Raw genomic sequence first — 26,292 nt, 5'->3', positions numbered from 1 at the left:
CACACGAGGTTAGCACAGGAGTTAGGACTACAGAAAACAGCACTTGAAGGAGGAATACGAACAGCCGACGGCACCGAGCACAGGATACAGTCCTACACTCGGCTACCGGTAGCCTACAACAACAAGAACGAAGTCGTCACCATGTTGCTACTCCCAACGTTGCCGACGTGTGTGATTTTCGGAATGAACTTCTGGAACACGTTCGGCATCAAGCCCATTTGTTGTACCATGGCTCTGCAAGCCGAGAAGGGAGCGAAGTCAAAACAAGAAGCGACAAAGGAGTTACGCACGGAAGAGCACACTCGACTCCAGGAAGCAATAAGTAAATTCCCGAAAGCAGAACCCGGAAAGCTGGGCAGAACGGATCGCTATATCCACCGCATTGACATAGGAGACGCAAAACCGCGGAAACAACGCTACTACCCGATGTCGAAGTACGTGCTGGATGAAGTGAACAAGGAGATCGACCGAATGCTGGAACTCGACGTTATTGAAGAGGCACTATTCTCGCCGTGGAATAATCCGTTAGTAGCAGTGAAAAAGAAAACGGGTCAATATCGAGTATGCCTAGACGCGCGTCACCTTAACTCGGTGATGGTAAACGAAGGGTATCCAATACCTCAGATATCTGCGATCATGAACAATCTCAGTGGTTGCACATACATCTCAGCGATCGACCTGAAAGATGCCTTCTGGCAGCTACCGCTGGAAGCCAGTTCTCGTCCAGTCACAGCGTTTACGGTGCCACAGAGAGGTCACTTCCAGTTTAAAGTCGTGCCGTTTGGTCTGTGCACGGCGAGCCAGGCTCTGGCGCGTCTCATGACCCACTTGTTCGCCGACTTAGAGCCGATCAGAGCCATTCATTACCTCGATGACATCATCATCTGTTCCCGTACTTTTGATGAACACATCAAGATGCTGGAGAAGGTCGCCCAACGGTTGAAGGATGCGGGACTGACTATCTCCGCCGAAAAATCGAAGTTTTGTTTGGAGGAGATGAAGTACCTGGGGTACGTGCTTAATCAGAGTGGATGGAATGTCGACCAGGAGAAGATTGAGTGCATAGTTCGGTTTCCAGTTCCACAGTGCAGGAAGGAGGTTCAACGGTTTCTGGGAATGTCGAACTGGTATCGCAGATTCATAGCGAACTTCTCAAGAATCGCAGTTCCTCTCACGGAGCTAACAAAGACAAAAGCGAAGTTTCGCTGGACAAGCGAAGCGGACGAAGCATTTCTGAAGCTTAAATCAGCTCTCGTATCGGCGCCAGTTCTAGCGATGCCCAATCACGGCAAGCCATTCGCAGGCCTGGTAGCGGGTCACTTTTTAGTGACTTGGTCACTTTTTTCGGGCAAGTCACTAAAAAGTCCCTTTTTTCGACCTCAAGTCACTAAAGTCACTTTTTCTCGCAAAAAGTCACTATTTTCAACTATTTTGAAACTATTGACTAAGATTTTTTTTAAATAAAACTTTATGTACCCATCGGACGATGCTTTGATCATGGCGGATAAAATTACGGATCTTAAAAAAATGATCGCGCTGAAACTTCGAAAGCCGTTTAACTCGCTGCTTTTACTGGCATTTCACCAGTAGCTAACTGAAGGTGTTTCACGTCACAATTTATAAATTGGTATACAGTCATGCAAGCAGGAGACCTGCCAATTCCGATTTTGTTTTAAAGCTCAAACTTTATACAGTAGGAGAAGGTGGGAAGATTTGATTCCTTGGGAGACTTGACCCCTTGGGAGACTTAATTCTCCGCTGTTTTACCGAGAACTATAGCAGTATTGTTAGAGCGTACTTTTATTATAGATCCTCTAAATGATCGTTATGTGACGAATTATTTTTTGATTGACAACCTTATTTACTCTATTATTTACTGTGTTTGTCCCTCCTAAAGATGTTTTTTAGTGACTAGCAAAATTTGAACAACTTCCCCTAATATTGACAAAATGCTATCATTTTTTCACAGCACAAGCCGTCAATATGCTAAATGATCTTCACTGATAAAAATGCCAACATTCCACCACAATTTCAGGATAATTGGATTTTGAGTTGTTGTCACAATATGAGGAGACTTGATTCTTAGACTTGAGAAGTTTGGCAAACAAATTCAAGAAAATATAAATTTGTTCTCAAGCGGCTATTTTTTTTGTAGATTTGACAGATGTGATGAAGGGTTTGCTCTAAAAAAAAATTTATTGAGTAGATATCATAAAAAGAGAATCAAGTCTCCCCAATTTTGAAGATTGCATGCATTATCGAATTCCATAGCAAAAATCGTTCATGAATACGTACAGCAAGTTGGGAAACCTGCGTATTTTGAAAAAAAATATTTAAATAGTTCTGAGAGCATAGTCCTGCAGTATAAGCAGGAGGTTGAGCGTTCAATCCCAGGCTCGTTGTACTGGATCTTCATAATTTTTGTTCCGTTTTCTACCCAAACGATCCATACTGTTGTTTTTTTTTGCACTGAAAATTCCAATAACTTCCGTGGCACCTATGATAAATCGTGCATCTTTCTTAAATATGTATTCAGCTAATCCAGTGAGCTTAATTTTCACTGATTCTCACGTGAAGGGAATGCTCCTTCACGCAGATTTTTGCCTAGAAATCATTTTTCAGAAAAGAAAAGGTCTTATGAGTGATAACCATGTTTCGCTCACTTCCAGTGGCGTAGAAATTTGATTTTCTCGGAAGACTACTCATAGTTTTGAGTACTGTTTTTGACTGATATTTATCTGATATAAAATTTCCGTGGGATTAAAAGGAAGGCCAATACAATTTTACTGAGTAGAGAGTAGATAAAAGTTAGCGTGTACGATTTTTATTTCTCTTCTGAGGCTGTGAACCATTTCACCGATTCGTTTAACTTTTAGTTAAAATTTGCCAGTTCAATGGTTATTTTCTCATCGAAGTTAAAAAAATTTCCCCAAAGCCGACCCATTTGCGATTTGACAGATTGATAGTTATTTGGAACAAAATGGATTTGGCGCCAATTTTCTCGGGAACAAAGTTTAACCATCGAACTGTTAAGTCTAACCATGCTCCGGGGCAGGGTTATTTTTAACCACGGAGAAATAACCATCGAACTGTCAAATTTTAACTAAAAGTTAAACGAATCGGTGGAATGGTTCACAGTCTGAGTTCGTTCTAAGGCAAAAGAGTGGTGAGTGAAAGATGATTCTCATTCGACCCAAAAACGCTTAATTTCGTCTCATCGAACTTGCAACTGAAACTGAAAGTCACTATTTGGTCACTTTTTCTGCAACTAAAAGTCACTATTTGGTCCCTTTTTTCGTCAGTTTTGGTCACTAAAGTCACTTTTTTGAGCTGCATCGGTCGCTACCAGCCCTGCATTCGCCATCGCCTGTGACGCTAGCGACGTGGCAATAGGTGCTGTTTTGACCCAGGAAACTGACGGAGAAGAACACCCCATAGCATATTTCTCGCAAAAGCTATCATCATCCGAGAGAAAATACTCAGTAACCGAGCGGGAGTGTCTCGCCGTTATCAGAGCGATTGAGAAGTTCAGAGCGTATGTGGAAGGAACAAAGTTTACGGTGCACTGCGATCACTCGGCGTTAAGCTACCTCAAGTCCATGAAGAACCCGACGGCGCTCATGAGTCGCTGGATACTGAGACTTAACGCATTCGATTTTGATATCAAATACCGGAAGGGAGTAATAAACACAGTTCCAGACGCACTGTCGAGAATTGTAAACGCACTAGTGTTTTCGGTAGATGCTTCGGTCGATCAGTGGTATCAGCGGTTGGTTCAACGAGTACAGCAAGAGGGTGGCAAATTCCCGGATTTCCGCGTGGTGAACCAAGAACTCTACAAGAACTGCAGTTGCAAGAACCAAGAAGGAGCAGTAGAGCATAAGTGGAAGAAGGTCGTGCCACTCAATCAGCGAGCAGAAGTAATTGCAAAGTTCCACGATTCAACCTCAGGAGCACATCTAGGTTTCCAGAAAACATGGCAGAAGATTCAAAACCACTTCTGCTGGCCCAAGATGATTGAAGACGTGGCTCGGTACGTAAGAAGCTGTGAAACTTGCAAAGCAAGTAAGGCCCCAAACAAAGCGATGATGCCGAATATGGGAGGCCCGAAGCCCGCTCGCGTGCCGTGGGAGTTGGTGTCCATTGACTTCGTCGGTCCGTTCACTCGCTCACGCACCGGAAACACGGTGATGCTCGTAGTGGTAGATTGGGTAACAAAATACGTCATCGTTCATCCAATGAGGTCAGCAGATTCGCTAAAAATGGTAGAATTTCTGGAAAAACACGTCTTCCTACGATACTCGAGACCACGAATCATCCTCTCCGACAACGGAAAGCAGTTTCTTTCAGCAGCTTTCAAAGCTTTGATCTCCAAGCACAACATCATTCACATGAAGACTGCGTTCTACTGTCCGATGGTGAACAATGCCGAAAGAGTGAATCGCGTACTGATCACGTGCATACGTGCTCTCCTGGATGAAGACCACCGAGGGTGGGACGAGAACCTGCATGCGATCGTCGCAGCTATAAACGGAGCAAAGCATGAAGCCACCGGAGTCAGTCCGCATTACGCCAACTTCGGCAGGGAACTGATATTGCACACCGATCTTTACACTCAGCAGGAGTTGAATACGCCAGATGATCCCAAGGTAGCTCAAGACGTTCGTCTCTCAGCAATTCGAAGAATCCAAGAATTCATCATCCAACGCATCAAGAACAACCACGAGAAAACCAAGCAGCGTTACAACCTGAGGACACGGAACATCACGTTCAAGGTCGGCGATCTCGTCTGGCGAAGAACCTTCACGCAGTCATCCAAGGTGGATCACATTAATCGCAAGCTCGATTCCAAGTTCGTTCCAGCTACAGTGGTCAAGATTATCGGAAGCAACCTATACATGCTGGAAGACGTACGGAATGGCAAGCGTGCTCAGTACCACGCCAAGGACATTAAACCCGACTAGGGCTACGAAACGGTGAGTTGACATCCGGGAAGGGGCACCTAACATAGCTCTGGTCCTCACAAGTTCCATTACTCATGCTTCCACGGGTCTTCTGATGACAATTGACCGCCAGCTAAGGGTTGCGTACTTAGCTGGTAGTGTAGCATGGGCACTGTTGTCTTTCTGACATCAGCTAGAGTGAGAGGGTGCGTCCTGTGGGGTCTGCCTAGGATGTGGTGGGGTTCGACAGTGGGCTCTGTTGAACTTCTAAAAAAAGCAGCATGTGTCCCCAGGCCCTATCAAAGCGACCGTGTGCCGCTCAAAGCGCACTAGCCTAGTCCTGGTGTTGGGTGGGACTTTAAACAAATTTGACCCGACTGATCGAGCGTCTGTCCACCAAGGAGGTGCGGCTCCAACAGCGTCTGTTCTGGCATCCAGCGGCTGAGTATGAAATGCTATTCCCGGAAGCTATACCTAAGATGGCAGCCCCATCCCGGTGGATAGGGAACCTTGGGCCAACAACCTACTGTTCCCGAAACATCAATTTGTTCGAGAATCCGATAATGAAAGAATACGGACTGATTTTACGGCGACGACTCTTAGCGCGAAACAACGGACACGAATAGGAACATGGAACGTTTTAACCCTAGCCCAGCAGGGTAAATCGACACAACTTGCCAATGAGGCACGCCGCATGAAGCTTGAGATCCTGGGACTGAGTGAAGTCCGTTGGCCAAACTTTGGAGAACACAGAACGCCGTCGGGACAAGTTCTGCTATACTCTGGTTTACGAGGTGAACACGCTCCCCGGCATCGCGGAGTTGGCGCTCAGGCACACTCTGCGCTTATGAAGTGGGAACCTATAAGTGAAAGGATAATCGTTGCCAGATTTAGAACACGGGTCCGAAACCTTACTATAATCCAATGTTATGCGCCAACCGATGCTGCCGATCTGCAAGACAAAGAGAACTTTTACAGTCAACTCAATGCCGTCGTAGATAGAATTCCGAAGGGTGATATCAAGATCTGTTTGGGCGACTTCAATGCGAAGATCGGATCCGACAACTCGAACCATGAGCGCATTATGGGACGCCATGGTCTCGGAGAAATGAGCGAAAACGGAGAGCTGTTCGCAGAATTTTGTGATAATAACGACATGGTGATCGGGGGATCGCTCTTCCCTCATCGACCGGTTCACAAGGTCACGTGGGTCTCCCGTGACGGCTTTACAGAAAATCAAATCGACCACATCTGCATCAGCCGAAAATGGAAACGGAGCCTTCTTGATGTACGGAATAAACGTAGTGCCGATATCGCGTCTGATCATCACCTCCTCATCGGCGAAATACGCCTGCGCATTGCGCGGATTCGTCGGCAGGAGGAAAGAGTTGGACGACGATTCAACACACGCCGACTGGAAGATGCCACGGTGAAACGGTCCTTCGTTGAAGAACTGGAGACGCGTGCTGCAGATATTCCGGAAGGTGGCAGCGTGGAAGACCAATGGATCGCCATCAAGAATGCCTTCATCGCCACCAGCGAGAACAATCTGGGCGAACTACGCACCCAGAGAAAACAATGGATCACCGATGAGACCTGGAGGAAGATAGAGGAGCGAAGAGAAGCCAAAGCCGCGATAGAGCGATCAAAAACCAGAGGAGCCAAAGTTCTAGCCCGCCAACGATACGCGGCTCTTGAGAAGGAAGTAAAACGCTCATGTCGACGGGACAAGCGAGCGTGGGCAGACTCTCTGGCCGACGAAGGAGAGAGAGCCGCCGCAACCGGGGACATTCGCCTCCTCTACGATATCTCACGACGCTTAAGCGGGGCGAAGATGAATGCAACGATGCCTGTGAAAGACGCGAATGATCAGTTATTGACCGACCCAACTGACCAGCTGAAACGCTGGTTCGAGCACTTCGAACAACTTTGCCAGCCAGGCCATCACCACCTCGGCATGACCTGCCTAGGATCCGACGTATAACACGCGTCAATACCGAAGCTCCATCACTGCTAGAGATTCAAACAGCCATCCAAAGCATGAAATCGAATAAAGCCCCAGGGGTCGACCGCATATCAGCCGAGATGCTCAAAGCTGACCCCATGACATCCGCTCAACTACTGCATCGTTTATTTCGTAATATCTGGGACACCGCAACTTTCCCGGTCGACTGGATGCAAGGTATCTTAGTGAAGGTGCCCAAAAGGGTGACCTGACTGTATGCGATAACTGGCGAGGCATTATGTTGCTGTGTACCGTTCTCAAAGTTCTGTGCAAAATTATCCTAGCCCGGATTCAGGAGAAGATCGATGCGACTCTCCGGCGGCAGCAAGCCGGATTCCGTGCCGGAAGATCCTGTGTGGACCATATTGTCACGCTCCGCATCATTCTGGAGCAGGTCAACGAATTCCAAGAGTCCCTTTACTTGGTATTCATTGACTACGAAAAAGCTTTCGACCGTCTCAATCACGAGAATATGTGGGGCGCCCTGAGACGCAAGGGAGTTCCTGAGAAAATCATCGGCCTCATCGAAGCACAGTACGAGGCCTTTTCGTGTAGAGTGCTGCACAATGGGGTCCTGTCCGACCCTATCCGGGTCGTAGCTGGTGTGAGGCAAGGATGTATCCTATCACCGTTACTGTTCCTCATCGTAATCGATGAGATTCTGGTAGGTGCGATTGACCGTGAACCAAACCGCGGGCTGTTATGGCAGCCTATAACCATGGAGCATCTAAACGACTTCGAATTGGCTGATGACGTTGCACTCCTCGCGCAACGGCGCTCTGATATGCAGAGTAAGCTCAACGACCTTGCCGAGCGCTCCTCTTCGGCAGGTTTAGTCATCAACGTCAACAAAACCAAATCGTTGGATGTAAACACGGCGACTCCTTCCAGTTTCACAGTAGCCGGGCAACCAGTGGAGAATGTTGAAAGCTTCCAATATCTTGGTAGCCAAATGGCGTCGGACGGCGGTACCAAGATCGACATAGGCGCACGGATCAAGAAAGCAAGGGCTGCCTTTGCGAGTTTAAGAAATATCTGGAAAAACAGGCAGATAAGTGAACGCCCAAAAATGCGAATTTTCAACTCTACCGTGAAATCTGTGCTGTTATACGCTAGCGAAACATGGTGTGTATCAGTGGAGAACACTCAACGGCTGCAGGTGTTCATTAACAGATGCCTGCGGTATATAATTCGGGCCTGGTGGCCTCACAACTGGATCTCAAAACAATGAGCTCCATCGTCGTTGTCACCAGAGGCCGATAGCAACAGAAATTCGGGATCGGAAGTGGGGCTGGGTCGGCCACACTCTACGTAGGGGCGGAAACGAAATCTGTAAACAAGCATTAGACTGGAACCCAGCGGGACATCGCAGCAGAGGCAGACCCAGAGGCTCATGGCGGCGAAGCCTCAATAAAGAAATAAAAGAAGTCGACCGAAATCTAACCTGGCAACAGGTTAAAGCGATAGCCGGGCAACGCTCAGGATGGAGATCTTTCAAGTCGGCCCTTTGCACCACCGGAGGTGTACAGGATCCGTAAGTAAGTAAGTAAGTGCAGTGATTAACAAGCTATGTAAACAGCAAAAGCTGTCAACAAAAGATTAGCCACGGAGAATCGACAAAATACGCAAGGCGGTCAAGGTTCAACGGTGCAGAACGAGGAGACAACACCCAAGGGAAGCAGAAGGTACGCAGTGAAACAACAAGCCGACAAGCTCCGGAAACACGGAGGACCTAGACGGTGCTGCTCCACGCAGAATTCAATTCTCGTCACCGGAATCAAACTTCACCGTTCAGCGGCATCAACACGACAAACGTCCTAGCAAGGCGTCAGTCAGGTGTGATGAGCAACAACATTATATTAAACTACCTCTCCACCTAGACACTCCTTCAGCTATGTACGCAGCAATCGCTGCCAACCACAACCTTCATCGGAAAACAACATACGCTATGCGGTCATTACATCAAACAACACCAAGGCCAATCGGCCTACCACAGGCAAGGGAGACTGGAACTCTGAAGTTTGGAGTAAGAGGCTCCAGATGCCACTGAGGAACAAGCCAAATTGCGGTCCACCGCCCATTTCCATCGCGCCAGGGGATGGACCGTTTGCCGTTCACGATACGGGAGAAATCGTACCCTCTGATTCTGGAAACGGGACTTAGGGATCTCTGCAGTGCACCAGTTAGTGTCTTGGATAGGAGGAGTGGAGACCTGGAGTTGACGACCAAAAATCGGTTCAGCGCGGAGTTGATGCTTACGGCCACTATCAGGCGCAGCGGGATATCAGCTGGCAGTACTGAGAGAATTGAAATCTTCGTATGAAGCCTAAAGCAGGCGCGGGAGATTGGAACCCTGAAAGTTAGTAGGGAGGCCCCAAGTACCAAAAACAGAGTCGGCGCGGCCGAAAAAGCAGAGTCGCTACATCCGACAGGCGGCGCGGGAGGTTGGGACCCTGAAAGCTAGTAAGGAGGCTCCAAATGCCATTGACAATCAAGCAAGCTATGCAAGCAGCAGCAGAAGCAAGGAGCTGTCAACGACGAGCGAAACCGCCACTAAAACACGTTCTACGGAAAAGGCTAGAGGACCAACGACAAGAAACGAAACCTCGCCATCCTTGCCATCAAGTCGACCACCACATCAGATACAGCTGCAAACACGGTCACCACCACATCATCCAAAAAAAAAACATCGATCAGCGTTCAGCCGACTGGAGCCGGCGTACAAGCAGCATTGCCTACACAACAACAATCTTCCGAGAAAGCAAGTTAGCGGCAAAGGCGGAAATCCGTCTGAGCGACTTGACTGATACAGGCATGGGTCTAGAACGCAGTGGTAGTCTGTTACATGGGGGTCACTACGAAAAACTCTACCGAAGCAACGCTACCGGGGGGCGCGGTAAAACCTCCTATTGGGCTCGTAGTGATTTAGGATTCCTTTTCTCAAACGTAGCAGTCAGTATCCACTGTTCTCGTTCTTCTTATTAGCCAACTTTAGTTTGTACATTTTGTTACATGTAAGATCTCTAGTTTTATTGTAGCTCCTAAAACTAGTGTAGATCAGTTTTGAGTGTTTTGCCACAGGACCGGCATAGCACAGATGATGGGACAAGAAAAGCGCAGAGACTTTTGCTCATTTGTGAGCGTTCAGATCACCTCTGGCAGGACTCGCTGCCTTTATGTTTGTTTTGATTATGCTTGAGCTTTCGGATCTGGCAAGCAAAGATGCTTGCGTATGTTAGTATGTTGTAGTTGTCTAAATCTTAAGGTCTGCTTAAGTCGATGACGTCTGATCTGCTCTGTCTCTCTGCGACTTCTTGAGGAAGTAAGTCTAAGAGTTTTTTGTGAGCTGCCTTGCAGCGCTCCAAAAAACTCTGTGCCTGTGGTAAGGTTATGTTACGTAAGTTATGATTTTGCTTTATTTTGACTAAATTTCGTCCAGTGTGCAAATAAGTTCGATCATTCATCTCAGTGTAAACTGTCCTGAATGTAAATAATCGCAAGTACAAAAGGTACAAACTTGAAAATGATGCACCGGTTGAAGATTTTCCTGTCGCACAAGATGACAGTTGCAACATCCGCTGTGGGTAAAAAAGCAACATCCGCTGTGGGTAAAAAAGCAACATCGAGAAGATTGGAACCAACAAAGAAAATAAAAGTTCGTGAACAGGCTGTGAAAACGGGAGCTCAGTCATTCTCGCCAATAACGGTTTCGCGTGTGATTCTTGCGGCTGCAAGACAGTGCCGCTGGTAAAACTCATCGGCTTGACAAGACCGCTGAAAAGGCAAGAAACCCGAGAATCGCCACAATTGCCACCGTCAGCAATCAGCCCATCTCACACGAGGCACGAGAAAATCGGAAGCAGATCATCTGGGAAGGCTGTGGACAAAATTCACGACAGGATTTTACCCGGTAAGCAATTTTAGCAGACATACCAGTGAAATGTGCTAACATGACAATTCATGCAGGTGGAAATTTAAATCCCCGAGTGTCCAGCTTTTCGGTCAGAACGACTCACGATCCTCGAGAGTGGCATTCAGACTCAAACGGTGGCGACAAATACGTTGGTCACACCAAGTGTTTGCCAATCGAAAAGTTCACAGAAAGGTAAGGAACATCGAGAAGCCATTGAAAACACGTTTTTAATAAGAAAAACCTTCGACACAGGTTCGCTACCGGTACTGAATTCCTTGGTCTCTGTCGCATTCGGGAACGAGAAGAGCCTTCCCAGGAAGTAAGAATGAATAACAATCTTTGGGCGTATTCATTCTGACCCGAAACGTGCCTCAGGGCTCTTCTTTTGTGTTTTTTTTTACAGTTTGAGTGTACTGCGTGAAGACCGGGATCAACCAACCCCCTGTGTGGCAGAAGCCGCAAAACGAACACTCCGAAAGACGGACCGAGAAGAAGCGCCGGCGGGATCGCGCTCAAGACGCGGATCTGAATGATTCAGAATCGCGGGAAACACGGAACTGAAAGGAAAAGACGGTGAGAGTGAATCTGACCCCGTGAGGATCTGGCAGTCGTGACGTGGCCAGCCCGAATCCCCTTTCCAGCGGACAGCGTTCCAGCGATCAAGGTGCACATCGATCACCTACTTCTTGAGGAGAGCAAAGGTCATTGAATCCCACGCGACGGGAACTGTTCTTGCTATTGGCAGGCGGGAGGTAGAGACGGGAGCGGCGGACGTGAGTTATAACACTAAGAAGATGAGAAGGGAAGAAGAAAGAAGAAGAGCATGCACAGTGAGCAGGAGAATAGGGAAGTAGAAGAGGAATGAGGTATCGTATGGATGGGCCAAAATAAAAATATGTTTGCACACTGAATTATGTTTTGTGGCGTTTATTGTTGCTAGCCGGACCGACTAATCCCCCTTTTGATACGGAGAGGTCGTTTCACAACACTTTTCTAAATGAACAACCTAGCCTACCTGTACCCATTCCTCGATCAATCCGATGTGTTGATGGTGCGCGGGAGAACAGGAGCCTGTTCCCTGATCGATTATGATGCGGTTAATCCTATCAGCCATCCTCGGAACAGCTACATAACACGCCTGTTACTGTTACACTATCATAGAAAACATCATCATCAAAACCACAACACAGTTCTGAACACAGTGATTCGCCAGCGTTACAGGATTTCTCGTTTAAAGTCAATATACAACCAAGTTTTGAAGGAATGCCAGGAATACAAGAACAATAAAGCAACGCCGCAACCACCAGCCATGGGTGATCTTCCATTATCGCACCCTCGTCCGTTCACGCACATAGGGGTGGATTATTTCGGTCCATTCACAATATCAATCGGCCGTAGAGCGGAGAATCGTTGGGTGCTGATAGCAACCTGTCTGACTATCCGCGCCGTCCATCTGCAAATTGCACACACTCTATGTACCGCCTCATGTATTATAGCGCTTTGCAACGTCATGTCTAGGAGAGGGATACCAGAAACGATTCATTGCAACCAAGGAACGAACTTCAGAGGCGCTAGCTTCTTCTTCTTCTTATTGGCATTACATCCCCACACTGGGACAGAGCCGCCTCACAGCTTAGTGTTCATTAAGCACTTCCACAGTTATTAACTGCGAGGTTTCTAAGCCAGGTTACCATTTCTGCATGCGTATATCATGAGGCTAGCACGACGATACTTTTATGCCCAGGGAAGTCGAGACAATTTCCAATCCGAAAATTGCCTAGACCGGCACCGGGAATCGAACCCAGCCACCCTCAGCATGGTCTTGCTTTGTAGCCGCGCGTCTTACCGCACGGCTAAGGAGGGCCCCCAAGAGGCGCTAGCAGAGAGCTGAAAGAAGTTTTGAAGATCCTGGATAACGAACGCCTTATGACCGAGTTCATCACGCCCCATACCAGTTGAACCCTCAATCTACGCGCCTCCCCACATATGGAACGCCTAATAAGCACAGTTAAACAAAATCTCAAAAAGATATTACCAACCAAAACACCTTCCTATGAAGTTTCTGAGAACCTGCTCATAGAGGTTGAGCACGTGGTCAGCTCCAGACCACTAACAAGTATTCCATTGGACGACGATGAATCTACTGTACTCACCCATTTTCTATTAGAATCGCATAACGGGCTGAAACCGTGGGTACCATTCGATGATAGCACTAAGGTGCTTGGAAACACCATCTGGCAGTTATCTCAAACTTTGGCCAACCAATTCTGGAAGCAATAAATTAGACTATTTACCCTCTATTACACGCCGAACAAAGTGGTTTATTCCGACAAAACCCATCGAAATGGACGCTATTGTAGTCATCGTGAATCCGAATCTTCCGAGAAACTGTTGGCCCAAAAAGCGGGTGATTGCCACTAGACCAGGAGCTGACGGGCAGGTGCGGTGCGTTACAGTACAGACTTCCAGCGACATCTACGAACGTCCAGCAGTCAAAGTAGCAGTCCTTGACGTAGGCGTCAGCAAGGAAACTCCTCAGTGTGACACTCGGCGTATCCCGCTACGTCAAAGGATCCGACTAGCCCCAACGACCCCAGTACTGCATACTCTAAACGATGAACTCGATCGCACCCATGCTATGGTCGAAGGATTGTCTAACATGCGGGCGGGCGGGCACAGCAAATACACAAATTTTGTGTCTGTTTTGTATGTGAGAATACTTTTATTATATACCTTCGGCTGTAATCGTAATATGTATTACATTAGTGCTGTCTAATTAGCAGGTTAAGTCGCTCAAAATTTATTCCCATTCCGCTTGTTTCCATTTGTTGACAAAAAAGAACGAGCGAGATGGGAGAAACTTCGAGCAACTTCAATCTCTCATTAGACAGAACCATTGTAACACCGATTTTATCAGTTTGTTTGGTAAATACTAAATATTAATTCTATTTGTCTGTGATATAAAATAAGCATACAATGCATTCCATTTTTTTTCCAAATTGCACATCAACAAATCAACCATATTTATTTTTACTGTTTTCCAATTATCGTTTCTTATAAAGGCAAGGTTTCAAACTAAAATGCTTACCTTTGAGAGCTGCTTTATCCACGGATCGTACTTTTTTGAAGTTGAAGAAATAGAACAACTTATGGTTCAAATCTTTGTTGTCCAACAAGAATCCACATTTATGCACACAATCGATAAACTCTTTAACGTTTTCGAACCGAGACGAAACTTCAGCTATTTTCAGCAAGCCACTGAAATTTAATCTATGATAATGAATTCAATACCTAAAAATTGACTAACAACGTATCTTACCCAACTTTTAATACTCGGTTAGCTTCCAGCAGAAAGTCGCGTAAATTTGTTCCCATCAGAGAAAGGCAGAACACCGCCACGTTGATCGAGTTTGATTCCAGTGGGGTGTTTGCCATATCACAGGCAATGACGCTACTGCTTGCAGCTACTAAATCCAGAGAATACACTTTCTGTTCAATAGATTCCGCTAGCCGCGCTTCGCCGCATCCAAAGTCTGCCACGACGTGATCAGCTGGTCTGAGAACAGAATTATTGAATGCATAAATGTTAATTACATAAATGATAATGGGTATTCTCGATTTCGCGCAGCTCCGTGACAAGAACAGTGATTCACATTTCCCTTCTTTGCACCACAGAGTGCCAAAAATGGGAATTTTGAGAATGTTAAAATCATCAACTTTTACGTACAGTTTACCAAAACTTTTGATGATCCGATCCAGTGGATTAACCGACCATTGCACGATCTGGTGCCGATATCCTTCGTGATAGGCATTGAATGCGCTAGGATCATCCTGGAATAGTCGCTTGGCATCGGCACCGGTTGTGCGGTACAGCTGTTCATTGATAAATCGAAAACGAGAGCCCTTCAGGCTATCCACCAATTTTTCGCGAAAGTCTGTCGGTTTCGGTTTGTGTGCAGTAATGCCATTCGATACATCGCTCTGGAACTTACGTTTTCGGTTTGTGGGCTTCACCGATTCTGAATCACGACGTAGCTGTTCCACAGTTTCAGATGCTTTCCGCTTGGAAGGTTTCGATTTTACTTTTACATTGGGTGGAGGAGGTGGGGCGCGTACAAAACGACCGGCCTCGTGACAATCCGGATTCTTTGCAGCTTTGATACGCCTTTTAAGGCTTGTTTTATCCTGAAAGGAAACAATACAAATTACGATTATGTACTTCTTGAAACAAATCGTACACTTACTTTCACCTTCGTAAAACTAAAATTGCTGACCACTGAACTATCGTTATCAAAACCATACTCGCGAAAAAGTTTTTCCATGCTTTTTAGGACAATGTTTCACAAGCGTGAGCGAAGTGGAGCAGTTGAAGAAAAACAAAATAAATAAACAAACTTTAGGCCTTGCAGCAAAAAAAAAAAAACTTTACACTGTAACTGAAAACTATCCAAAATCAAGATAAAAAGTGCTCAAATTTAAGTACTTTCCCAACTCTTTGATTTTGGATACATTTTTGTTTTGGTTGATGGGTGTTTTTAACTTAATTTCAAAGTTTATCCCCAACACTCACCAGTGAGTTATTTTTTCTATACGAAAGTATCCAAAATTAAGTTTTGGAACAGTACTTGATTTTGGCTGAAAATTCACTTAGCCATATTGAACGACGTTCAATTTGATGCTCAAGGTTCGTTTCTGAATTTTATAAAATCAAATTAAAGGTGCCTAAAATGGAACAAAATGGAAATTGCTTCGCAACGGGTGAGTTATTTACAATTGGTTCCTTATCAATAAAGATAATAATTATTTATTTTGCGTACAGTTTTAGGACGAAATGATAATTTTATCGGCAATCACCGAGAGGGACGACATTTATATGGTTTTCTGAAACCCACAAAAAAGCTATTCGATTTTGCCACACATCCCACAAGGTATGTAAATAAAAAATTATCAAAACTAAATTCTGCATGTAAATAGAGATAATGAATAGAGGCGAGGCGTTATCTAACCTCAACATATATTGTCATCTGCTTTCAGTGGCGTAGCCCAATTAACTTTGATGATGTTTTTAATGTTTAATTTGCCTATTTTTCTTCTTATTTTTTACAGATCCAAAGCTTTCGTTTCAAGGTATTAAATTTTGATAGCAGCGGACATGGCACTCTTCCTGCGGAATCATTGAAAATCACTAACATTATTATTGACATTGTTTGATTTCCTTGTTTTTCTTGATAACAGTCAAAATAAATATAAACATAAGCATATTTCTGAATTTTGATAAAAACAAACGAAACAAATCACAGCAAACTATTCGCCTAAATTTTACTACGGTGGAAAACCGGGAATACCCATTTTTCAGTACTTTTCACTCAGAGTCGACTCTTTGGCAAAAAGTAAAAATCATCCAACCAAAGATTTTGCAAAATAACTCAAAATTGAGTTCTTGCAGAAAAACTCAATTTTGAGTGGTTGCACTTTGCTGTCAAGTTGAGTGAAAAAGACTCAATTTTGAGTAGTTTCGTTTCGCCGTGATAGGCCTTTCACGCCCATAGAGCTTGCTGACGTTTAATCATCTTTCTCTTTCAAGTGCATAGGCAGAATAGGATTTGTTTTCATCGGGAAACGTTTCCCGATGAAAACAAATCCAATCCTTCCCATGCGCTTGAAAGAGAAAGATGATTAAACATCAGCAACCCTTATTTGAATCTACTCAAAAGTGAGTCAAAATGACTCACTTTTGAATTTTAATGCAAATGTCAAAAAGTGAGTAACATTATATTTAGCAGGTGAGTCAATTTTCACTCACTTCCCATAATTTCATCTTTTACTCACTTTTGCGTAATTAATTGTCTCAACCAGTGTTGCCACATATAAAGATTTATCTTATTTATAAAGATTTTTTAAAAATTTTTGATAAAGATATCTTTATATAAAGATTAAAGATTTTTTTGAAGAAATAAGATTTTTCAAGATTTTTGTGCATTTTGAAATTTAGTGTTCTGTTTTTGTTCTCATTTTTGGCCGATACTTTAATCCGATATCATGACCGATAAGGCAGTTTTCACTCAGTAAAATCCGTCAGCTACCAGATGGCTATCGCTTGACTCAGTAGTCAAACGGAATGTTGGTCGTTTTTCAAAGCTTATCATGTACTTTACGGTCTATTCGAACTGTGACCATTATTGAACTGCCCAGCGCCACCGTCGTCACCTCTACGATCCCATCCCTGGTAGAAGTCATGAACAGAATAAAAAAACATGATATAGACTTGATTGATATAAGAGATAAAAGAACAGGCAACAATATCAAAAATTTGCACCGAAATATCATTTAAATATCAAGATATGCTATGGATAAGAACAAACTAATGGCACATGATACTGATCTCTTATTATAAATAGCATAAATTATATTGTCGTTTGTCGTTTGATCTTTTATCTCTTATATCAATCATGTTCATATCTCATTTTACTATCTTATCAACATTTGATATTATTCAGCTATTTTCTTCTACTCGGGATGACTTACTGCTTGTTAATAAAGTCAATCGTATTTTCCAATCGGACAGCCCTGAGTATACGAACATGTACAGTGAAATTAAATCGCTTTATCTGATTATCCTTTCCAACATCTAGAAAGATGAATTTCTTAAAAATATCATAGACAAATGGCTTACAAAACTTTGAACAACATCTTCACGAGAAAATGAAGACCTACGTAGGGCTAGCGGCAGATAATCTGGCAGGACCTTTTGATTAACCGCTGAAGGTAACTTTCTATTCTCTCGCATGTTATTTCTATGTGGAGCTGGTGAAGCAAACAATCAAACTCTTGAATGATCCCGTTCTTAAGACAGCTTGTCTCATCGATCCAAAGAATTTGGAGAACATTACCTCAGTTCGATCCTGAAGAAGATTCCAAACTTTTGCGGGAGCTCAGGGGTGCAAATCTTTGCAAAACTAATCAGATCGAAGAGCAAGCCGATACGACGAAAAGTTGCGAGACATCGCTGGGCGGTAAACGGCGAGAAGGAAAGCTGGTATTTCCATTATTAAGAAAGTTCATCAACATTTCTATCTCATCCCTCATTCGGCAGCAGCTGTCAAAAGGCTGTTTTGGCCGAATAACTTTATTAAATCTTTGGTTAGTAACCGACTGAATATATATACGGTATACCAGCATGATTAATGCTATTTTGCGTTAAAAAATGTTATGTTAAAAAGAAAGGAGTTGCCAAGATGGCTTTAACGTTGCAATTCAATTCAAAATGCAAAAAGTCAAAATATTCACCTGAAAGGTTTATAACTTTTGATCACCTTGATTTGCAATAAATGGGATGGTACAAAAATACCTCGAAACTCGTTTCAAAATATACTCTCATTACAAATATCTACCTGCTTCTAAAAACCCAACAGATTTAAAAACATTTGTATATTTAAAAAAAAGTGAATATTTCAGCTATTAAGCACCTATTCAAGTTTTTGAATGTTTTCCTTTGAACAAGCCTGGAGCACAAAGACAAGTTCGCCAATCAACTCGTCGAATTTGACAGTTTATACACGGGAAAATGTCAAATTTGACGGGCGAAATGACGAACGATGTTATGCGCTTCAGCCTTAAGTACATAAAATTTTTTTTCAAGATTTTTTGCTCACAAATAAAGGAGAAAAAGATTTTTACGCCTGAAAATGAAGGTGAGGTTCGAAAAATAAGTGGCAACACTGGTCTCAACTGTCGAACTGTTTGAAAAAATTTCTCGTGCTTTTATAAAGTGTATTTTGTGATAACTGAAATGTTCCGGACGTGAATACGATATTTATTTATGGACAGACATTGGCGCAGATGGACAGACCTGGCGGTGGTGATCCGGCTGGACATGACCAGCAAGGATTCTCGCAGAACTGGCAGTTTCGCAGCACGATCAAATATCTTATGGTAAGGAGCTGTTCCATAAAATTGTTGACAACGGAGGATTCTATTCCAGATTCCTTGATTTCTCAGATTCGCGATATGGCTTTCCGGGTGCCTAGGAATCAATGATGAACTTGACCTTTTCCCATGCCCGCGGTGTCAACAAAGACATGGACGTTATTGTGGTGGATTCATGCCCCAAATCTTCCGGATCACGATATGAACCGGGCACCAAGCCTTCAAAGAGCAGACTGTGTGTAATCGTGTAATCGTTCCAATGTCAGCCAGCGTTTAGAACAGGCGATACGAAACAAAGAACTATTCATTACATTCAAGTAAGTTTTTAAGTACCTACTGAGCTGAGATTTGAGTACGCATGTTAGTAAAAGCAACCGACAATTATATCGAGTTTGTAAATCGTTTGAGGCATAATGAAACAAATGCGTTGAACCCATTGTATCAATAAATGCGTTATGAAAATAAATATATATTTTTTAATTTACAGCGCAGATAAGAATCGCTACTTCCGCCAAGACAGTATCGATGTACACACCGATGGAAACATTTTCCCCTCACAAACGGTCGTCGGTGGTACAGAAGGTGCAGGGCGTCTACGAAGATCAGACAATCCAGGTGGTGCCGGTCACATCTTCGCGCACGTCTCAACCAAGCTAAGCAACAAGCACAAAGTAATGATAAAGGTTAGAACGTTTAGTTCCGATAAATGTTTTGAGTTTATTATAATTTCCTCTCGTTTCTTATTTTTAGGCGTACGCAGAATTGGAAGAAGATGCTCCCGGCCAAATCGTTCCTTTTGGTGACGAAGAAAATGAATTGATCGAGAACGAAATCACTCAGTGCCCGAATGATGATGAATTTATCGTCTAGGGTAAAATGCCCAATAGTGGACCCCCTAGTAGCGAAATTTTGCTCTTCCTGGCATAAGGAGTGGAAATTTTTAAAATATTAATTCTTCGTGATATCTAATTTCAAGCTCTGCATCTCCTCTTCACGATACGTACATGAAACACGCAAATACTCAACGTTATTCGTTGAAATTAACATTTTAAAGTCTGACTGAATTCGCCCTATAGTAGACCCCCTGGGGGTCCATAATAGGAAATTGCTTCCCTATAGTCGACACTTCATTTGATTTTTATGTTCCGTTTCGGGACGTTCTTCTTCCCTATTATGGACCCCCCAAAATATTCCTATAATGGACACTCTCGTGTTTATTTTTTATAGAATTGAAAAAAATCATCTATTTTTACTTTCCATAGCATTTTCCATGCATGTAATCAAATCATAGAACTGTAAGGTAGGTTCTCCCGATGGAATTTCATAGCAAAATGTTTACATTATGCTGTAATAATGCAAAAATGGCTGGAGGGTCCATTATTGGTTGGGGGTCCACTATTGGGCACTTTACCCTACCAACTATATTTCTTATGTAAACTCTTAGCATTATGTACTGGTACATGTCACTACAGTTATATTAATAAATGATTTGAGCTAGGCGAAAAGTTATTCCGTTTATTAAAATCAAATTCCATTCCATTGCCAAGCGCAAAACATTTTCAAAAGTGAGTAAGATCTACTCACTTTCTGCTGAATAAAAGTGAGTAAGTCTTACTCTAATTTTGACATATTGCTGCATTACTCGTAAGTGAGTAAACATACGGTTACTCAAAAGTGAGCTGTTCCACTTTTTTCCAAAGTGAGTCGAATTTGACTCACTTTTGAGTAGATTCAAATGAGCGTGTTCATCTTTATCTGACAGGGACAGAATCGATTTCGACTTTCAAGTCGAGGTCGACCGAGTCCCAAGGGATCGTTTAAGTATTACGTAACGCAATAGATTATACTACAAGTTTTGGTCCGATAATTATTATTTAATTTTAAATTTAAAAATTTCAGTTCAAAAATTTGCAAATAACCCTGCTCGCAGAGCAAGATTACTTTTGACAGATATTGAATCATTTTTGATAGATGTTTTGTTGCTCTTGCTGGGTATAGCACCAGCCATTCTTATGACCGTCATAATTTCCGAATCGTTACTTTTAAGTTTAATTTGATTATTAATTCGCGAATCGGATCAAAGCCTAAGTTAACTAAGTTAAGTTTTAACGTTTGGGTTCCCACACTTTTCTAAGCAATAACTCAAATTGAGTATATATTCAATACATATCCAGTCCACGCTCAGTAATGGCGGCTTGTCGGTGTGTAAAAATCAATCGCTCACTGTACTTTTTGACACTAGCTGGAGGAAAACTCATTGGCGAAAAGGCCTTTTTCCCTTCCCCTCACCCAGAAACGCCAGTGAGCTTTCCTCCAGCTAGTGTCAAATAGTACAGTGACCGATTGATTTTTACACACCAACAAGCCGCCATTACCGAGCGTGGAAAGCTGGATTCTCAATTTTGATTAGATCAGATGGCATTTGAGTAAATTAAAGATAACCTTGGGTAGGGTAAAGTGTTTGCATGTGTTTAAAGGCAAACTAGCTATCACGGTTGTTTCCAAAAACCCATTAATGGGTGAAAAATCCCCCATTTTCGGTAGAAGTGCCTCTCCCCATTTAATGGGTAAATCCGATTTACCCATTAATGGGTAAAAGCAGTTTATGTCACTAAATGGGTTTTTATTCACCCTTTGCAAAACAAACAGGTTGCCCCAAAATGGGTGAATAATCACCCATTTTTTGTATAGGTTATGTAGCAGTGGGACGGCAGATTGTTAACTCATGGTAAATATTTACTTATATATTATCAATAAATACAAAAAAATAAAACACATGCTTTTACTTGTTGTATATTTAAGCCATTTCAACATCTTTTCTAATGAGCCTAACATAATGGATACGTTTGCCTGCGTTTCAAGACGTCAATACGTACGCAAACGAATCCATTTTGTTTGGCCCGTAATTGTCGATAGAACCGGAACACTGACAATACAAAAACTTTTAAAAACACACATATTTTCTAAAGCGACGATTTTCAGCAATCCAGATTCCAGAACTGCGCCCTGAAGATAAGTGTCCTCCTCGGTGTCCTCCACACGAAACGATTGTTAAAAGTCCCACAATCAGCAATCTGGAAGTATAAGTTTTGAAACATTGGTTTTACTTATGTTTACCAAAAATATTATTTGTCTTACCTGTGTGTTGTTCCGAGACTATACATTCATATGCGAGAAACCACGCCGTCCACTTGTTGAACATTTGTAGTGAAATTCTAGAGTGCTTTGAGAATAGGTCGTATGTGCAAAAGAGAGTCTCTCTTTGCCTCCATTCTCTTTCGATTATTACAGATCTATAAAAAAGTTTACTTCAGATTTCTTGGCAGATATCTAAAGATTATAGCTTTGTCTAGTGTTCTGAAGTGAAAATGTGGCAAAATATGCAAAACTAGCTTAGGTACAAGCGAAAGAGAGCGTGAACGAAGAGAGCCTCTCTTTTGCACATACGACCTATTCTCAAAGCAATCTAGAATTATTATTTCTGTTTTAATTGAATAAAAAAAAATAAAACAAACTGCGTCTTCTCCAACGATGTGCCGAATGGCGTTTGGTTTTGAACTTTTTTTCACCCATTAATGTATAAAAAACCCAGATTAATCCACCTAGCGGTGATGGTGCCTTTCTCGTTCGTTCAAAAGGTTTGGAAAAATCTCAAATAACACCAATATGTGGATTGGTCTTATTTTTCATATTTTTTATATGCATAAAAAAAATTCTCGCCAAACGCAATTTGTTGCAAACAAATCGGATGAGCATAAGAGCAAAAAATGGCATTTTATTTTGTAGTTTTAAAATTAGTATTTTTGCCATAACTTTTGACCCAATGGTACGATCCGGCCAAGTTTCTATAGGAAACAATGGGACAAGATTCTGCGTCGAATGCAATCTGTTGCGAGCGACCTGAGAAGCACACATCTTGCACATCAATCACAGTAACTTATATATGACCGGATTCAGTCACTATATGGTTACTGCAACCAGATTTGTTGAACTTGTGTTGCTTGGGGGGGAATAGATGAAGTGCTGAAAAAATGAGCTAGACTTTTTTGAACTCTTTTTCACAATAAATAGTAATTTGACCACAATATCTAAGCCCATAGTCCGATCTGGCCAATTTTCAATAAGAAAATATGAGACATTCTGCGTCGAATGCAATTTAATGCGAGTAAATCGGTTGAGAATAAGTGCCCGAAAAATGAGTGACAATTTTTTAGCGATTTTTCCATAAAAAAACCCAGATTAATCCACCTAGCGGTGATGGTGCCTTTCTCGTTCGTTCAAAAGGTTTGGGAAAATCTAAAATAACACCAATATGTGGATTGGTCTTATTTTTTATATTTGTTTATATGCATAAAAAAAATTCTTGCCAAACGCAATTTGTTGCAAACAAATCGGATGAGCATAAGAGCAAAAAATGGCATTTTATTTTGTAGTTTTAAAATTAGTATTTTCGCCATAACTTTTGACCCAATTGTACGATCCGGCCAAGTTTCTATAGGAAACAATGGGACAAGATTCTGCGTCGAATGCAATCTGATGCGATGCGAGAGACCTGAGAAGCACACATATTGCACATCAATCACAGTAACTTATATATGACCGGATTCAGTCACAATATGGTTACTGCAACCAGATTTGTTGAACTTGTGTTGCTTGGGGAATAGATGCCCAAGTAGCACACGCAACATCTTCCTAAAAGCACCTTGGTTCTATTCAGTTTCATTAAAGGCATTGGAAAAACATCAAAGCACGAAAAAGTTGCATCAAGATGTCAAAAACGTTGCATTGTGAACAATGTTTCATTAAAATTGCAATGCAGTACGTGTTTGACATTTGGAAACAAACAAACAAACAAAAAATACTGCACTTCATGTTGCAAACACGAAACAAAATCATTAAGTTGCATATTTTTTACCATGTAAGTTCAATGCGTCTTTCAAAATTTAATTGTTTGTTTAAATTAAATTGCAGATAAGTTTAATGTATCTTCATGTTTAATTTAGCATCGTTCAACGTTTTGACAACTCACATTTTTCCTGTGATGGGGCAATCAAGTAACAGGAAACCCGAGTACAAAACTTCATAATTATATGATTTTTATAGTGAGTCAACATGCAGTCCCTTCGAAGTGTTGAATGCTGCTGTGGTAGAGTGGAGGACTATCAATCACAAGATCCATAAATCGAATCCAGTTTTATATTTTTATTTTACTTTTTTCCGCTGCAGTATTTTGCAACATTATTGCAATCTTACTGTAATCGAAGGATGTTTCCGTAGACTCCACCTCTTGCGCTTTTTAGATTTCAAGAGAGTTATATTTGATGGCACATACGCAAAGATTGTTTCTTTCCGAATAGTTGCAACACAGTGAAATGTTCAGTAGTGAAACAATTTGTTCTGCTTGGGTGAAGTCTAAGTGCTAAAAAAGTGAGCTAGACTTTTTTGAACTCTTTTTCACAATAAATAGTAATTTTACCATAACTTCTAAGCCCATAGTCCGATCTGGCCAATTTTCAATAAGAATCAATGAGACATTCTGCGTCGAATGCAATTTAATGCGAGCAAATCGGTTGAGGAAAAGTACCTGAAAAATGAGGAAAAATGGTAAAATTTTCGATCCCATAGTCCGATATGGCCAATTTTCAATAGGAAACAACGGGACAGGATTCTACGTCGAATGCAACTTGTTGCGAGCAAATCGGTTGAAGATAAGTGCCCGAAAAATGAGTGAAATTTTTTACAAGATTTTTTCGTATGAATTTGTATTTTGGCCATAACTTTCGATCCCATAGTCCGATCTGGCCAATTTCAAATAGGAAACAATGGGACAGGATTCTGCGTCGAATGCAACTTGTTGCGAGCAAATCGGTTGAGGATAAGTGCCCGAAAAATGAGTGACATTTTTTACGCGATTTTTTCGTACGAATTTGTATTTTGGCCATAACTTTCGATCCCATTATCCGATCTGGCCAATTTCAAATAGGAAATAATGGGACAGGATTCTGCATCGAATGCAACTTGTTGCGAGCAAATCGGTTGAGGATAAGTGCCCGAAAAATGAGTGACATTTTTTACGCGATTTTTTCGTACGAATTTGTATTTTGGCCGTAACTTTCGATCCCATAGTCCGATCTGGCCAATTTCAAATAGGAAACAATGGGACAGGATTCTGCGTCGAATGCAACTTGTTGCGAGCTAATCGGTTGAGGATAAGTTCCCGAAAAATGAGTGACATTTTTTGAGTAGTTTTGCGCACACACACACACATACACACACACAGAGTGAGGAAGTTTATGGCACAACCGCCGAGGGATCGAGACAACGTAGCAGTGGATCTCAGCAAGCCAGTCGGCGAACTAGCCTAAGCTAGGGGCCGGAATTTTAGAAGAAGTGCATGAGCACAGCCCCCCCCCCCCCCGAAGTAGTCGCAGCATCCAGTGGTCCCGGGGGGATCGAGGCAAGGAGGATAAGGGACCCGGTTTATCCGGGAGGCACATTTTTAGCAGGTCGGGAGGAGCCCATCCCTGTTCGCCTTCGAGCATAGTGTGAATGCTCGAGGTGTCTGTCGCGCAGATTTTTGATGGCCTTTAACCCTTGTAAAAAAAAAAAAAAAAAAATACACACACACACACACACACACAGACATCACCTCAATTCGTCGAACTGAGTCGATTGGTATATAACACTATGGGTCTCCGGGCCTTCTATAAAAAGTTTGTTTTTGGAGCGATCATATAGCCTTTACCATATACTTAGTATACGAGAAAGGCAAAATGGTATAATTTTCGATCCCATAGTCCGATATGGCCAATTTTCAATAGGAAACAACGGGACAGGATTCTACGTCGAATGCAACTTGTTGTGAGCAAATCGATTGAAGATAAGTGCCCGGAAAATGAGTGACATTTTTTACGCGATTTTTTCGTATGAATTTGTATTTTGGCCATAACTTCTGATCCCATAGTCCGATCTGACCAATTTCAAATAGGAATCAACGGGATAGGATTCTACGTCGAATGCAACTTGTTGTGAGCAAATCGATTGAAGATAAGTGCCCGGAAAATGAGTGACATTTTTTACGCGATTTTTTCGTATGAATTTGTATTTTGGCCATAACTTCTGATCCCATAGTTCGATCTGGCCAATTTCGAATAGGAAACGATGGGACAGGGTTCTGCATCGAATTCAACTTGTTGCGAGCAAATCGGTTGAGGATAAGTGCCCGGAAAATGAGTGACATTTTTATGCGATTTTTTCGTATGAATTTGTATTTTGGCCATAACTTCTGATCCCATAGTCCGATCTGACCAATTTCAAATAGGAAACAATGGGACAAGATTCTGCGTCGAATGCAACTTGTTGCGAGCAAATCGGTTGAGGATAAGTGCCCGGAAAATGAGTGACATTTTTATGCGATTTTTTCGTATGAATTTGTATTTTGGCCATAACTTCTGATCCCATAGTCCGATCTGACCAATTTCAAATAGGAAACAATGGGACAGGAT

General features: G+C 42.6%; 1 protein-coding gene and 3 long non-coding RNA genes across 4 annotated transcripts; 3 read left to right on the top strand and 1 right to left on the bottom strand.

Moving 5' to 3' along the window:
- The first annotated feature begins 10,556 nt into the window (after positions 1-10,556).
- LOC134219437 (uncharacterized) lies at positions 10,557-11,759 on the top strand. The gene is made up of 4 exons (XR_009981563.1): positions 10,557-10,858; positions 10,915-11,053; positions 11,114-11,180; positions 11,237-11,759. It is a non-coding gene; the product is annotated as an uncharacterized LOC134219437 (long non-coding RNA).
- A 2,123-nt stretch (positions 11,760-13,882) lies between these two features.
- LOC134219435 (ribosomal RNA-processing protein 8) lies at positions 13,883-15,273 on the bottom strand. Its single transcript, XM_062698168.1, has 4 exons — positions 15,106-15,273; positions 14,589-15,046; positions 14,181-14,417; positions 13,883-14,119 (listed from the first exon to the last, which is right to left on the bottom strand). Exons 1-4 carry the CDS (start codon positions 15,181-15,183, stop codon positions 13,906-13,908), a joined length of 987 nt encoding a protein of 328 aa, XP_062554152.1. The 5' UTR covers positions 15,184-15,273; the 3' UTR covers positions 13,883-13,905.
- Positions 15,274-18,612: 3,339 nt separating this feature from the next.
- On the top strand, positions 18,613-19,417 carry LOC134219433 (uncharacterized). Its single transcript, XR_009981561.1, has 3 exons — positions 18,613-18,793; positions 18,860-19,104; positions 19,275-19,417. It is a non-coding gene; the product is annotated as an uncharacterized LOC134219433 (long non-coding RNA).
- Positions 19,418-19,428: 11 nt separating this feature from the next.
- On the top strand, positions 19,429-19,907 carry LOC134219431 (uncharacterized). Its single transcript, XR_009981560.1, has 2 exons — positions 19,429-19,470; positions 19,538-19,907. It is a non-coding gene; the product is annotated as an uncharacterized LOC134219431 (long non-coding RNA).
- Positions 19,908-26,292: the final 6,385 nt, after the last annotated feature.

Source organism: Armigeres subalbatus, chromosome 3, assembly GCF_024139115.2.
Source record: "Armigeres subalbatus isolate Guangzhou_Male chromosome 3, GZ_Asu_2, whole genome shotgun sequence".
NCBI lineage: Eukaryota > Metazoa > Arthropoda > Insecta > Diptera > Culicidae > Armigeres > Armigeres subalbatus.
The sequence above is the reverse complement of the archived record's forward strand: the minus strand, read 5'-3'. Positions and strand labels throughout refer to the sequence as shown.

What these genes read in the sequence shown, in the direction of transcription:
- LOC134219435 (XM_062698168.1), bottom strand. Translation starts at nt 15,183, where the DNA reads ATGGAAAAACTTTTTCGCGAGTATGGTTTTGATAACGATAGTTCAGTG. An exon ending in ATCAAAAGTTTTGGTAAACT is followed by an intron (nt 14,418 to 14,588) that starts GTACGTAAAAGT and finishes TTCTGTTCTCAG; the next exon opens with ACCAGCTGATCACGTCGTGG. An exon ending in AACCGAGTATTAAAAGTTGG is followed by an intron (nt 14,120 to 14,180) that starts GTAAGATACGTT and finishes ATTAAATTTCAG; the next exon opens with TGGCTTGCTGAAAATAGCTG.